This window comes from Patagioenas fasciata, chromosome Z, assembly GCF_037038585.1.
Source record: "Patagioenas fasciata isolate bPatFas1 chromosome Z, bPatFas1.hap1, whole genome shotgun sequence".
Lineage (NCBI taxonomy): Eukaryota > Metazoa > Chordata > Aves > Columbiformes > Columbidae > Patagioenas > Patagioenas fasciata.
Window position 1 is genome coordinate 82723388 of NC_092560.1, and position 15962 is coordinate 82739349.

At 40.5% G+C, this 15962-nt stretch overlaps 1 protein-coding gene across 7 annotated transcripts in view; it reads right to left on the reverse strand.

Annotated features, from left to right (window-relative positions):
* Positions 1-15962, reverse strand: part of PIAS2 (protein inhibitor of activated STAT 2) — a 30622-nt gene that overhangs the window by 9946 nt on the left and 4714 nt on the right. For 5 of the 7 annotated variants that reach the window (XR_011736364.1, XR_011736363.1, XM_071801845.1 and 2 more), the window contains exons 2-9: positions 13146-13215; positions 11855-12329; positions 9506-9590; positions 8824-8874; positions 8607-8697; positions 4110-4244; positions 623-728; positions 121-194 (exon numbers count right to left, since the gene is read on the reverse strand). Coding sequence is in view for 5 of the 7 variants with exons in the window: in XM_071801845.1 (XP_071657946.1) it covers positions 121-194; positions 623-728; positions 4110-4244; positions 8607-8697; positions 8824-8874; positions 9506-9590; positions 11855-12329; positions 13146-13187 (1059 nt within the window). In the remaining 2 variants the exon portion in view is untranslated. The remainder of the gene's footprint in view (positions 1-120; positions 195-622; positions 729-4109; positions 4245-8606; positions 8698-8823; positions 8875-9505; positions 9591-11854; positions 12330-13145; positions 13216-15962) is intronic. The other 2 variants (XM_065860228.2, XM_065860227.2) reach the window with 1 other exon arrangement.

The following is a 15962-nucleotide window of genomic DNA, read 5'->3' on the forward strand; positions in this document are numbered from 1 at the left end:
AATGAATTGGTATAAACCAGAAACCAGTGAAGCTCATAAAGCAGCACCTTTGAAAAGCAGCCCAACTGCATCACAGATGAATACACAAATCTGTACATTATTATTTCCTGCCATACTTACAGGACACATCAGAGAAACCCGCAGACTGGTTGTGGCAATCTCACTATCAGGATCTGCAGTTAGTTTTTCTTTAACTATTAAAATAAATTAAGAAGTTAGACACTATTATTTAAAATGCTAATCTTGACTTGACTGTTTCCAGTCACCTAAAAAAAAGCCAATTAAGCATCTAGTAAACTAGTTCATAGCAATATAAAACAATAGTTTTGTTTTTCTATAAGTGACTGGCAAGCACTGTTCATCACAAGGTTGTTTGATATGCAGCAGATGCACCAACAGCCACAGCGGTTAGTGGAGCAAACTCAACCCAACATGTGAAGAGATAAATAAAACAATCATCAGAGAGTGAGGCATGATGGCTCAGCAACAGCAAAGAGAACCTTGGATACTCATGGCCTTTCTCTTCAAAATGCTGCAAATTCCCTAAATATTACCAGTTCTAGTTTTAAAGAGCCACCAACCACCCTGAACAAGTACAGAGATGCAAATTAACTTGACTTACTTAGTGCTCTGGAATGGTCGGGGTTTCTGATACCTTTCATTTTTAACCTCTGCAAAAGCATAGCTGAAGTGAGCTGACGAACAAGATACACAGACATAGAGTAATTCTACAAAAAAAAAGGATTAAAGATTAAATATTAGTTTCGTACTGTACTTCAACTATGATAACATATGACTATTTACACTTTATAGCATACAGTAAAAACAAAAATGTTGATTTTTTTACTTAAGAGTTATGAAAATAATTGGCAGATGACTTCATCACTGTGAAATATCTCAATATTCTGCCAGAATTCTTAAGTACAGTTGTTCTACTGCAATTGTGATTTAACTACGAAGAAAAACTCCACAACCAAGAAACAGTCTGGGTTCTTTTCTTGGAAAGATGATTTAGAGTGATGACACACCTCCTCATACATGAAGTCTTTAAGAACTTATCACATTTGTCTCCTAAATCCTTCCCTGTTTTTTCAGGGTCAATCTGTTAGCCTTTAAGCCAAGCCTTGTTACACCATATCTACTCCTCCAAAGGGGCCCACATTTCCCAGCATTTACTATTCTTCCCTAATTCACACCACTTGTTAGCTGCTTTTCCTCAGCCTTCACCCTCTTTTCAAGGTCACTAATGAAGAAAAAATTCTGGAAGTCACAGAATCCCAGGCTGGTTGGGCTTGGAAGGGGCCTCTGGAGATCATCCAGTCCAACCCACCTGCTCAAGCAGGGTCACCAGAGCAGATCACACAGGATCCTGTCCAGGTGGGTTTGAATGTCTCAGAGAAGGAGACTCCACAACCTCTCTGGGCAGCCTGGGCCAGGCTCTGGCACCTCAAAGGAAAGAAGTTTCTCCTCATATTCAGATGGAACCTCCTGTGTTCCAATCTGTGCCCGTTGCCCCTCATCCTGTCGTTGGGCACCAATGAACAGAGTCTGGTCCATGCTCCTGACACCCACCCTGCAGATATTTATCAGCATTGATAAGATCCCCCTCAGCTTCTCTTCTCCAGCTGAACAGCCCCAGCTCTCTCAGTCTCTTCTCATCAGAAAGATGCTCCAGACTCCTCAGCATCTTTGTATCTCCACACTGGACTCTTTCCAGTAATTCCTTGTCCTTCTTAAACTGGGGAGCCCAGAACTGGACACAGAACTGAAGATGTGGCCTCACCAAGGCAGAGCAGAGGGGGAGAAACCTCCCTCCACCTGCTGGTCACACTTCTCCTAATGCACCCAGGTAAAATTGACCTCCTTGTCCACAAGGGCACATTGGTGGCTCATGGTCACCTTGCTGTCCACCAGAACTCCCAGGTCCTTCTCTGCAGAGCTGCTTTCCAGCAGGTCAACCCCAACCTGTACTGGTGCCTGGGGTTGTTCCTCCCCAGCTGCAGCACCCTACACTTGCCCTTGTTGAACTTCATCAGGTTCTTCTCTGCCCAGCCCTCCAGCTTGTGCAGGTCTTGCTGGATGGCGGCACAGCCTCTGGTGTGCCAGCCCGTCCTCCCAGTTTGGTATCATCAGCAAAACTGCTGAGGGTGCACTCGGTCTCTTCATCCAGGTCATTGATGAACAGGTTGAACAGGACTGGACCAAATATTGACCCCTGGGGAACCCCACTAACTACAGGCCTCCAAACAGACTCTGCACCACTGACCACAACCCTCTGAGCTCTGCCATCCAGCCAGTTCTCAATCCATCTCACCATGCCACTACTGCAGAATAATAATGATTTCATCTGTACAACAAATACAACCTGTAGTCTCTTTATTCCCACTCCCTGCCTGTCACCTTCATATGGTTTCTATACTGTCTGGGTATTACACAAGAATTTTGAACATCTACTGCCCTGCTCCTCCTTTAAGACCAACAGGAGATCAGAGAACTTTACCTCTTGTGGAAAAGTGGGACAACCTCCAATTTATCAGCTTCCATGAGACTATGTTTGGCAGATACAAGGTGGGGGGGAAAAAAGCCAAGGTCAAGCAGGAGAGGCTGAGACCACACACAGCCCTGCAGCTATTTCAAGATTCTTGTGCTTTATGGTCGGGAAGCAACTGCTTAGATCTTGCCCTCCACCTCTGCTTTAGAAAAAACTCCTGTCAGCACTACCCTTTATTTTCTGAAGAGGAGCTTTTTCCCCAATACCTTTTCTAAAAATTTTAGCATATAAAAGCTTATACTGGAGTCTCACTTGGAAACATGCGGTGTCTCTGATCCAGAGATTTTGATTTTGAAGAAAAATATACGAGGTAAGCTACTTTGATAATTGAATTCAGAAAGATTTGCACAACTAGTGATAGAAAAACAACTAGTTCTTGACTTCCCAACAGCTGAAAAGGCTGCTGCAATAGCTTTTTAGACCTAGGAAGAATTCAGAAGTTCTTCAGTAAATCCATAGGGGGATTTCTAAACAGCCACACATTTTAAAGGCTAATTCCATTTAAACTGTGACTAAACTTGGCACCAGAAAGCAACAGGTACCACATTTCAGTCACCACCCCCTTTATCTCCTGCCACGTGAAGCCTAGCATGCAGCTTTCCACGAAGTGGAAGCTCTCCATCCTTCCCCACATCAAGTCAGTTCTCCCTCAAGTCACCCAAGTTTCCAGGAATACTCTTTCATTTGTAAGAAAAAAACCACACTGCTCAGATATCCTACAATACAAACAAATGCACCACACAAGTCTGGTCCAGCCAAGAGTGGCTCAGTTTGACCAAGCCCAGGAAGAGCTGACACCAGCAGCGTGACACCTCCCCAGTAAAGCCTTCCCAGCAACTTGCCATCTAAGAGCTTTCCAAGCTGGAAATTCCACCTCCATTTTGATTTATTTACAAGTGAAGTTTTAAAACAATTCAGGGAGGCCATTTTCATGTAAAAAAGGAATATCAAAGGAATAAAGATGGAAATATCCATTAACCAGTTCTTCCTCTGAAATAAAAATTCCTTCTGTAAAATGGTTTGTTATTAGTTAGAAAAGACAAAAATCTCAAAACAAATGCCTGTCTACACCCCCATGGCCTTGGCACATCTGGTCAACTTAAAGAGCCTTTTCCAAAGGACAGTTACAATAGATACTGAGAAATGCACCTTCAAAGATATGGTGCCATAATTTCATATTACCACAGCATCAGGCTTCAAGCAAGAACTGAGGTTTTCCTTTTGTTGTTTTGTCACATTTGGGCTGCTTTGTACTATTTACACCACAAAGATTTTTGTTATTTCTGGCATACTTGAGCCAACCCCTAACAGCAGGCTTTCTAATGTGAATTCTCCAAGGAAGTCTTTGCCATCTGTGTACAAATCTTCTATATATTACTGTAAACTATCTCAACTCCAGAGCAAACTTTGTTTTCTGGCACTGATAATAAGCTCAACCACCTCATACTGAACACTTGCTGGAACATGCCTCACCAGCAGCATCAGGCAGCAGGGGAGAAGGAATGCTAGATTATGTTATTTGAATGACTTTCTGCATCCTACAGAAATTACACTTTACCTTTCCAATTTCAGAAGCCCAGGAAATGGAAATCTGGTTTGGCACTGCTGACGACAACCTAACTAGAGACGTTATATTCAAGGGGCGCCCAGGTCGCTTCTGTTCAATTCCATTTTTTGGCGGTGGAGCGTATCCCTATGGGAAGAAAGAACAAGGAAAGTGTTAACAACTCTCTCTGCTGTATTCTGAAATCTGCTGAACAGACTTGTTAGTTTTAAACAGACCTGTAGGACGCAGGTAAACCCAGAGGCTCTCTAGGCTAGAGACTAAATTCAACACTTACTCTGAGAAATATCAGTCTTTGACAGTTTAATACCACAGGTCAACCACAAATTTAAAGCATTTTTTGTTTTAAAATGGTTTTACCCAAGTTCTGAAAATGTAAAGGAGACAACAGTTTCGGTCCAGATAAGTTCACTGGAAGAATAAAAAGCCAACATTAATACTTTTCCTCCCTGATCCCACTGAAAGAGTGGAACACTGCAAGAACACAGTAAGTAATGAAAAGTTAATTCTGTATTTCACACCCAGAAAATACTTTGTTGATGCTATTTAAGAAACATTAAAGTCTTTGAACAAGAGCTCCACATCTCCTTGGTGTCTGCTTTGCCTCACACCAACTACACCAGCCCCATCAGCATCAGGTTCTCCTCTGTGCTTTGCTAGAGCCCCTGAAGAGCAGCTGTACATGAAGTATCAGCTGTGTTTAAGAGCTAACAGGCTTTGCTGTTGTCTGCAGAAACAAAATAAACTAGATATTGCTTCTCAGCTTTGATGAAGACCTTCATAACCTGGACTGCTTCTCTGTAGTTTCATTTTCTCTATGATGTTTGTAAACTGAATCAGGAGGCATCCCATCCCCTTTTTCCTTCTAGGCAAGCACATACTCTCCAACACATCGTGAGCAGAAAGTATGTGCACTATGAGAGGGAGCACATGAACTAATTGCAGCTTATTCCTCTTGCCCTGCATCTGCCACAAGGAAAGCAAGCCAGTCTAACAGAAACTCTGAAAAGCCTCATTTTTCAGCTCACACAAACAACCTGCAGTCCACTCACCTCAAAAACTCACCCTGCACCAGAAGGATGACACTAAGAGATCACAGCCCTATGTCTTGCACAGAACCAAGTGGCAGATCTAATTTAGTTCAAGACAGTGTTGTTCCATACAAGAAGCTCTCCCAGAAAGGATATGCTGAAAACCCACACACACATATTGTTTTACACACACATTCACAGCCTAGTGCTTGGAAAAAAAAAAAAGTTACTTTGAAAGATGCTGAGTCTGAAAATAAAAAACATCAATAAAGAGCCTCTTCCACTCACCAATCAAGTATACCAGAGGATAATAACGGCCTTTAAGCCAAGGAGGACTCGATAGTTGTCACGTCACTCCCTAGGTTTCCAAAGCAGCTCTGTGCCCCGTCCACACATTTCACCTGACAACCAAGCCCTGGCTGTGCCTTGCCAACGCCCTTCGTTAATTTCAGACTCGCAGTGACAGAAAAGGGACTCAGAGTTTCTACCAGCAGGTCTGCTGGGCCAGAGCATCAAGCAATTGCTGAAGAATTGTTTCTAAAATGGTTCTAACCCCAGATGATGAGTGACACCAGGCACCTTACCACATGTGCTCTGCCACAGACCATACAAGGCAGCAGGCACAGAATTTTAACAGAATTAACATTCTGCCATTTGTTTAATCAGACATAATAGCTGCAGCCATTTTTAGAGCATATTTCCCAATTACTCTGCTGCATTAGGCTTTTCTCCACTATGGTGAATTTACAATGAGCTTATGTCAACAAACTCACATTCCCTGCAATATTGAGGAGTATTTCCACACCTACCATACCAGCCACAATAACCCTGCTGGTCTCCAACCTAAAATGAAGCCACCTTGCTTTCAAGAGAGCAAGGATTCTAGTTCTCTTACATTTCCTAACTTTTACTTCTGTTTTTACAGACTGCAGTGCACATGCTTCATTTCAGTCAAGTTTTTGATGTTTTCTTCCATGGAGCAATAATCTTGCTATCAGATTCAATCTTGTACTCCTAGAACACTTTAGAATCTTCCTTTCCTAGCCTTCCAGGAGTTAAGTAAAGAGCATTGTGCTTGCCTATCACAACAGCACTGTTTAGTTAGGCTGCCAATTCTAGTGGTTATTTGGGTCTCCAAGTCTTCCATGCTTCTTGCAAGAAGCATGTCAGTAAAAAACAGGTGGAATCTGCTCGAGCAAGAAGAAAACTACCAACAGAAAGAGCGATTGCTCTTTTACGTGGCTATTTCCAGCCTGCTCTGACATATTTGGTTTTGCCCTCGGACACAGACCCACAGTGGTCTGCAGAGATCCCCCAGGAAGAAAAACAAATTACCTTTTTGGACTTTTTCATTTTGTCTTTCCTACAAGAGAAGTCAAGAGAAGAAACACCTGCTGTAGTGCATTACATATAAAATCCTTGTTACTAGACCAGACACCAACATGCGGGTATCTACATTTATTCCTTTTTAAGTCAGAAGCCACACTAGAAGAGGAGGACGCAGTTGCAGAAATAAAACAAAACACCACGTTAGCATGAGTTGCCACAACCTGAAGCAGTACTGGCACGCTGGCGGCACTTCCCTTAAGTTTTTGGTAAGGATTGCAGTCAAGGAGATGACCAAGAATAATTTACAGACCTCTGCAGAGGCATGAACTGCTATACCAATGAAATACAAGACAGTACTCACTCAAGAGTTATACAAATTGGCAATAAAGGCTGGCATCACGGATTAATTACCTAACACTATCAAGCTGGGCAACAGTGGTCTTTGAGGAAAATAAGTTATCTTATGTTTCCTGCAAGAGAAAGGAACCACGAGAGGGATACGGACAGTGACCAAATCAACAACAAAAATATTTGCAGGAGACCTCAGACTGAACTATATTTGTCATTCAGCTCATACTGAAGTAGGAGAGGAACAGAAGTTGCCAAGGCAATAATCATTTATTCATTTTCTCACCTAAAGTTTCTGTTGAACAGATTAAAGAGTCATGATGTGCAGGAAGAACCTACAGGGTTTAGACCTAAAACAAAGCAAGAATCCAAGACTACAAAACACTTTTGCTACAGCTGTGACACATTACACACAAAATGGAGAGCATACCACAGCGTAGCAGGGCATAAATTATATTACCCCGTTTTCCCAAAAATAAGCCCTAGCATGACTTTTCAAGATTTTGAGGATGCTATAAATATAAGCCCTACTCTGAAAATGAGCCCTAGCCACAGTTCATTAAAAAAGTCAACTTAAATAGTGTCCAGGAAGCTATACATGTAAAAAGTAACAATTTTTGCTCCAAAAGATGCTATAAGACCCTGTCTCATTTTCGGGGAAACAGGGTAGCAAGACTGTGAACCAGCAGACATTGATGTCCACAGGTAGCACCAGACCCAGTTCTTTTTGGTGGGTTGCTTAAAGGAAAAACTGCAGAAGAAAGGAGAGAATCCTGCAGGTTTATCACGGAGAATATAACTGGCATTTGCAGAAACCACTGACCAGAAAACACATGAAAAAAATCCTCTTACACACTGAAGACAGAGAGAACAGTGATGCAATGGTTAAAGAAGTAGGGGGAAGAGAAGCTAGAGAGTCTCATTTGAGCTGAGCAGAGGTAAACAAAAAGCAGTGATTGTCACATATGGCAAGAGGAGGGGTACAGGACAACACATCTGACACTCCAAGAATGTGACAAACATTCTTAAAGAGAGATTTCACACCTCATCTCCCCACACAGTGTTTTTCTAAATCCACTGCTGAAAAAACCCTCTGTACTACTACATTTTTCATCTTCTATACATTTCAGAACGGGTTGCATAAGCGTTTCTCTCTGTTCTGTTGTACAAAGATGCCCATGTCAGAGGTTTTTCAAGGATGAGTGGTTTTGTATTCTGTACATATTCAAACCTAGAGGTGACCCTGCCTACATACTGATTTTTACACCAGACACCAGTAGCTGTACAGCTCCCAACAGTATTCTGTTCCTGTATCAGCAAATGCTGGGAACCCCAGAATGCCTGTTCCTCTACAAACTTGCACACAAGAAGGTGACGCCATCCCCTCCTAACAGGAAGGAACTCAAGCCAACACACAAATATAAATAGCCCAAACAACGAGGGCTACTACCAATCCAGTCAAATAAATGCAGTTTGAAAACCCATGAGGAGGATTCCTCATGCAGACACTGGTTTGGTTTTGACATATTTTGTTAACTACAACAGATGAGGTTTCCTACAGCTGGTTAAAACACATTTAATCCATGCAGTTGCTGTAACATAATTAATAGCAGTAATAGTTATATCACACAGCAAATGTACAAACCATACGCTTAAGATTAATAACTGGAGAAACTTGAGTAATAATAAGCAACTTGATTATTCTAGAAAGTTAACATTACAAAAAAAAAAAAAACACAGCACAAGTCAGGAGGAAACCACAAATATGTTTAAACAAGCTTACCGGCAATGGAAACAGCTTCCCATTTACTTTAATACACAAACTATTAGGGTAATTGTCTTCTTGAGGGCAGCTTGTCTCCGCTAGGCACAACCTATATTCCCAAAAAGAGAAAGCATAATTTTTGAAGTGTCATTGCATTCATACGTTTCCACAAACATCTAGGTTTTGTTACATTAGCCAATTAAGAAGTTATAAGAGAACACCGTGAAAAAAGTACCTTAGCTGAACCTGGACTGTGTAATCTCTCCTGCCTCCGGGCAAGAAGTCCCTGTGACAAAGGGGAAAAAAAAAAAGAAAAAAAGATAAAAACTCACTTAGCAGATTTCATATTCCAGTCATAATCAGAAAGAACTCGCGTATATGCCCCAACATCACTAAACTTTGCTCTTGTTTTTCTTTTATTGAGCTATGAACAAGTCTTATGAGCAACACTTCTGTTTAGCTACTTAAGCAGGACTAAGATCATCATACTCAAGAGTTTATAGTATCAACAAGGTATGATGTTGCCAGAGAGGAAAATCCCGACGAATTCTCTTGGCTTACGCTATAGGTCTTGCAACAACATGAACACTGAGACAAAAAAAAAAATAAAAGCAGCCTTCCATTCCTGCAGCCAGGAAACACACAGGGGAAAGAAAAAGCTTACTACCTCTCTGAACAGCCACAATTATTTGGAACTAAGCAATTGTTAACTCTTTAGTGGTGCAGGATTTACCCTAACTGCACGTAATTTCTGTGCACAGTCGTTCCTGAAGAAAAAGAGAAATTCAGCATAATTTTGGTGAGGATTATCACCCCACATCTGTTAGTTTATGGAAAGCATAAAGTGAACCAAAAAGTCCACACTTTATCCTGCAATTTTGCAAAAGTTTACCTACATTATGCCACACTCTCCTTACCTGGAAATACAGATTTCTCTGACCTGCTGAGGTGTTAAAGCAAAGATAAAAAACTTCTCTTGGAACCTCTGAATACTGCTCTGTACTAAAAAAAGAAGAGACATGAAAGAGGATTAACCATGGTGATTAAAGTCATCAATCAAAACAAGATCTGCAATTGAATTTTGTCTGGAACAAGGTATAAGTCACTGAATTTACTCAAATTGTGCTTGAACTGCATGTAACTGTCAACAGGAAAGCAGTGGAACAAATAATTCATGCAACTATATTCAAATGGCTTAGTATCACATTACACTTCAGTACTAAAGAAGCTTGGCAAGCCATGTTATAATCAAAAACACACACAACAAAATACAACACTCGATATCTGGGGAAAAGGGTACCACAGTGAAGACGTTTAGAACTATTTTAAGGTACAACAAGAAGAGAACGTGCACCAGAACTTATTTATGGAAAGCTGGAAAATTACTCAACTCAGAAACAGGTAAAGGTAACTAAGCATTTGGGGAGGAAAGGAAGAACCACAAGCCCTAATGCCAGAGAAGCCATCTAGACTTCACATCTGTGAATTAACCTGTGCCAGCATTTGGAAAAAAAAAAAAGAATTCAAAAGAATACAACTTTCATATCAGAATCCTATTTGTTTGTCAGTGATAGGAAGAAGTAATCGTTTAGTATTAAGGGTTCATAGTATGTACATGTTACTTTTCAACTTTCTTCTAACTTGAGAAGTTAGAAATCTTGACCTGAAATAAAGGTAGATTGGCCTTGTCCAATAGTTTAAAGTAACCAGCAAGGACAAATGCAAACACGGCACTAAAACTAAATATAATCTAAGCCAGGCAAATTTGGAAGACCTAGACTGTCCTGCACATTGTGACATTCAGAGATTACGATCTCTATGCCCAGAAGACACAAAAGGAGTCACAAACACGAAACAGAATCCAGGTGGAGCAGACAGACTCGCCAAGTTCCTCAAACAGTTCAAAACAACTACATTGTGCATATACGTGTGCACACACAGAGCATGGACAGCATTTTATATATATTTTATACTAGCCTACAGACTTCAATGGAGAGAGGAATTTAAACACAGCTCTAACTATAACATGGTGACACCCCTAAGGAAGCATTTTCCTTTCAGGAAAAAGAAAAGGATCATTTCCAAAACTGAGGAAAACAGCTGCTAGGGAAATTGCAAACATATGAGCACCACCTCTACATATCATTGACCAGGAACAAACGGTGTCACAACACAAACAGAAGGGACAACAGGCACTGTAAATAATGCTTGTTAGTAAAGTTTGCTGCTTTAGGCAGTCAAGGATGACCAACCATCAGTATACACCTTACTGAGGTACAATTCACAGCCTAAAACACTATTATCAGTTAAGAAACTAAAATGTTTAAGAGGATGCAAAGAGCTTGCAAAATGCTGTGGTACTTCTAAACAGTATTACTAAATAGTTCAGAAACATTTCCTATCATGCAGAGTAAGACAGGTTTAATTTCAAGACAGAAAACAACGTATTTCCAAATAATTAAATGTGTTAAGAGTGAGGAATTTGAGTACACTAAACTGGGATTTCAGATTATTTGGAAAACAAAGACCCACTCTATATTTTAAAAAACAGTATGGCAATAATCAGTAGGCTGAGAAATCTTCGCTAAACTAAGACCAACACCGAACTTGGTTTCACAAAGTATCTACTTCAGTGCCAGACAACAGAACCTGCAGAACTGTTGCAGTGAGAGAAGTGTAAACTAACAAGCCAGTGAACTTGTTCTCTTCACATTGTTGCACCTTGTTCATTGTTCACCCTGAAATCCTTTACCTGTGTCCCCCCTCATTTGAGACTTCAGGTCCAAATCTTTCAGCCAAAAATAACTTCAAGGGAGGTTCAAACTCTATATTAGAAGACATTTCTTTACCAAGAGGATGGCCAAACACTGGAACAGTTTTCCTAGGGAGGTGGTCGATGTCCTGAGCCTTGTCAGTGCTTAAGATGCATTTGGATAATGCACTTAACTATTATTCTTTAAATTTTGGTCAGCCCTGAGGTGGTCAGGCCAATCAATCATTGTATTTACCTTCAAACTGAACGACTCTATTATTCAATATTCAAAAGACAAAGATCTTTAATCACTTAATATTTGCAGCAGAGAACAGTATTTTCTGAAATGTGGCTTGGCACTTCTGGGGACAAGCAGCAGAGAGGGCAAAGGTAGCAATGAGAAGGGAAGGGAGCTTCCACTTTTCCTCAGCTGCAAAAATTTAATTAAGTCTAGAAATCACAAGCAACACCTATTTCATGAATTACACAACCCACAAGGCTATTAAACACTTACCTAGACTTGTAGGTTTTATGAGCACGTCAAGCACATCGTAAAAAGGGAGGCTCTTCAGCTGAACATCGGGATGAACGGGTGGAATCGGAGGAGATGGCTGCTGCATCTCAAAGTGGGGCTTAGTGTCTTGGAGGAGCACAGAACTGACAGGCGAGGAAGGAGATTGAGGGGTGACCGAAGTGGAAGGGAGTGGGTGAATGCCAGCAACAGCCAGGTCAGGCTCAACAGGAGAGGAGCTACTGTCCAAATTGAAAACCGGGGATTTTATAGCCGACAAGTCCGAGAGTCCTTCAATCGTCCTTGGGTACCGACGCCTATAGAGTTCTCGGATTTTTATCTGAACTGCTGGGCTGCAGCCGCTCTTCAGTAAGTGCAGTGCCCTCATCAGGAGGTCATGTTTCCGCCCGCTTTTATTACGGCCAGCAAACCCCAACAACACTTGTAGTTCAGAAACACGAAAACTTGATACCATATTCTAGAGAGAAAAAGAGAGATAAGCACAGGTGAACTAACAGCATCTCTTTCTGCAGGGAATGGAGAAGCACCTGAGCTTTCATCACTCCATGAAGTGTCTCAAAAAGATGGACCCAATCTGGAATCACTAATATTTGAAATTTGGTCCATGTTTTTGAAACACCCTGTAGTTTCACACCTGTCATCCTGGATACTCACATACGGAACAGGCTGCCCAGGGCAGTGGTGGAGTCACCATCCCTGGAGGAGTTTAAAAGGCATTTAGATGAGGCTCTTAGGGATATGGTTTAGTGTCAGAATTAGGTTACCATTGGACTCGATCATCCTGAGCATCTCTTCCAACTGAAATGATTCTATGATTCATATTCTTACCCAACACAACAGTATAGTTAGTTTAAAGAGAATAAACAAAGTGTCCAGGATGAAGGTTGAGTTTGGTGGTGTTATTGATTTCAAAGACTTCTGATTGTTTTCCCCACTTAAAAAAAACCAATGCAACCCATGCAGTGCCATCTTAAATTCACAGCCAGAAGCATAAGCTTTATCACAAAATCTGTCTCATTTCATTAAACAAAAAGTCAGATGAATCAGTCTTACCACCTTCCTTTCAACACATTTTAAGAAATAAAATAAGCAACTGTTAAAGTTCTATGTAGTTTATTCTGAAACAGCCTTTAGTTTATGCAGCGTGTTAAATGCACATGTGAACAAAGACAGGCACATCATGTTTCACTCCTGAAAGGACAGCACAGCAAGACAGACACTTTTTAAAAACGCTACGTTATATCGTTCCAACAAACTGTTTAACCAACTTAACTGATTCTGCCAGAATGTCACTGTTGTGTTCTTTCTGTATCATGTTCTGGTACTGTGTGACACAGAGATCTCTTTAAAGGAAATAATAGTATTTACTTAGTTATCACGGTTGTGGATGACTGAGGATTGAACTTTGAAGTTCATAAACAGAAAAATTCTCATTAAAAAAAATAAATTAAACAATAAACGCTATGCAAGAGCAAGCGATCTTCGCCCCATATTATGACAAACAAGTAACTTAACACAGGTGCATCATTTCATATTTTTGTAAGAAAGCTCTCTTTTCAGATATAAAATTGTCCAGAATTCTTCTAGGCAATTTCCTTCCTATTTCTGTGAGACTATTTCACTGTAACCAGGAGGTTAAGTTGCAAAGATGAAAGAACATCTGACTTTAATCTGTACTACTGTACCGTACCCACTTCAGACTCAAGGACCAGCATATGGAGGACCTGACAGAAGGTATGAAGTAGTAGACATCTGGGATCATAAAAAATATTTTAAGAACAAAAGCGTATTGTTGCCTTTTAAATAGTAGCCCAAAACACAGCATTGATTTCAGAAGAGATACAACTCAAAATGCCATGTTTTGGGTTTACCTTACCTAATCCTTACTATGCAGTTGAAGAGTGTAGATCCATGTATTCCAACATAGATCTGAGCTCAGCTGAAGTTTTAACACAACTATGCTACAACCACATACTCAGCCACCAAAAAAACCCAAAAAGGTCTGAATGACTCCTGTGTCGCCAGCTGCTTGCTCCCCAGTCTCTCCTTAGTGTTGAGAAAATTGTTTTTACAGTGAGACAGATCAGGGAATTGAGCCAGATGAAAACTGAACTCCTGCAAGCAGCCAGGACCCGCCTTTTTGAAGGCCACACTATTTGCACATCTCAAAACAACCAACAAAGATACCACGGTTGTACTCTCATCACACCCCCCTCCTTCCTCATTGTGTAGGGGATGAGGGTATCCCATTGCAGACACTGAAATACAATATTTTCAGACAGCCAGTTTGAGTACAGCAAGGTAGCTATCAGGAAGCTACATCAGCACACTTCCAACTGGGATTCCCCCAAAACCCCGTTGATAAATGCACCACAGACGTAATTGCCAGTGAAAGGAGAGACCAACAGCAGATGTCACTCTAATTTTATCCTGGAAACTTCTCTGAACAGCAAAATAATATAAGAAAAGAGGAGATGAAGACAGAAGTACACCCAGTTTGCAAGCTGCTGAAGGTTTGTTTCCACCTGTCCTTCCCCTGCTACATTTCCTTACTCGCACAGTCAAAACAGGTGAAGAAAAAGTGTTTCAGTATTCATAAAAAGTAGCTTGAAGTACTGTAACAGCTTTATAGTCATGGCACATAAAAGAGAAATTGTGTTAGCTGTAAAAGATAATACTGATATTCAAGGATTTACTGAGAACTTCATGTTACGTGCTTCCATAGATAGTTGCATAAGCTTGATAGCAACGTCAGCATGATTATGGATTCCATAATCAGAACGCAAATGAATAAAATAATCCTTTACATTGAGATTAACAAAACAGCATGTATTGCAAAATACTGTCTATTATCCTGCCTGCTGCCTTCTGTGCATTCCTGCAAGTTAATCAAGGTGAAATGTGCAGTCAATCGCCTCAAAACAGCTCACATTTTATGTGGAAATTCCACAAACTAGCATTTTGTTGCAAGATGGATTTTGTTTTATTAGAAGACACAGGCTGGCTTCAATACCATGGTCAGCAAGATCTGAAATTGTCACCTTCATTAAAAATGCTTGGGAGTATAAAAAAACCAAACACATAGTTTCGTCCATCAACACAAAAATCTTACTTTTGCAAGACTTCTTTCAAAGGCATATGTAAGTTTTACTGGTAGTAATTAAACAATGGCTTTTGCAACATTTTTTCCCCTAAAGCAAATTCTACATTCTCTTTAAGGCAACAACCACCACATGCATGCAAATGCATTGAGTCTGATCTACACATTTTTGCTTATTGCTCCATTTACAGATATATCAAAGTGGACACTTGTAATTAACAAGGTTTTATGAAGCATGAGATATGCTTAAGAGCATTTATAATTACGGTGGAAGACATATTACTTTTAACAGACTGTACCAAGTTGGGCGTTGGACTAGATGAGCTTTGAAGGTCCCTTCCAACCCAATCTATTCCAGGATTCTAAGTTATTTTCTTTCAGGGTTCCAGAAAAACTGTAGAAGACTGTAGCCTAGCTATTAACATGCTTTTCACATCACTGCATTAAGACATTCAAGTTGTGTCATGTAAATACCATCACTTTCCTCTTCAGAGAAGTTCTTTAGAGCAGCACAACCTAATATAAAGTTTTTTTAACACAGAAGACCAAAGCCATCTTATTTTTACTGTTTGTCCAGGAATACAGGGACTAGTTGGACAGACCTTTAAGGAAGGAAATCAGACTGGATAATGCAAGTACTTCTATATTTCAGAAGCTTTTTTCCCTCTGAAATTCATACTTGAAGGTCATAAGAAGTTTCACAGGGTTTTCTTGTTTCTTACTGTTAAACTATAGCAACCGTGATTCATAAGCAGAAGTATTGTTCTAAAGCATTAAGCTGTAGGTGTATCTGGAATGGCATTCATTTCACAGGGATCATGATGTTAAGGAGTCCAGGAAATGCTGACACGCTGCTAAAATTAAGGGCAAAGTAAGCGATCAAACACTTCTCTCAAACAAAAGCTACGTGCATAATCTCCCTGCCAAAGCTACCTGCAATTTTAAAAGTCATTGTACTTTATACATGTAAATATGAAGACAGCAAGAATG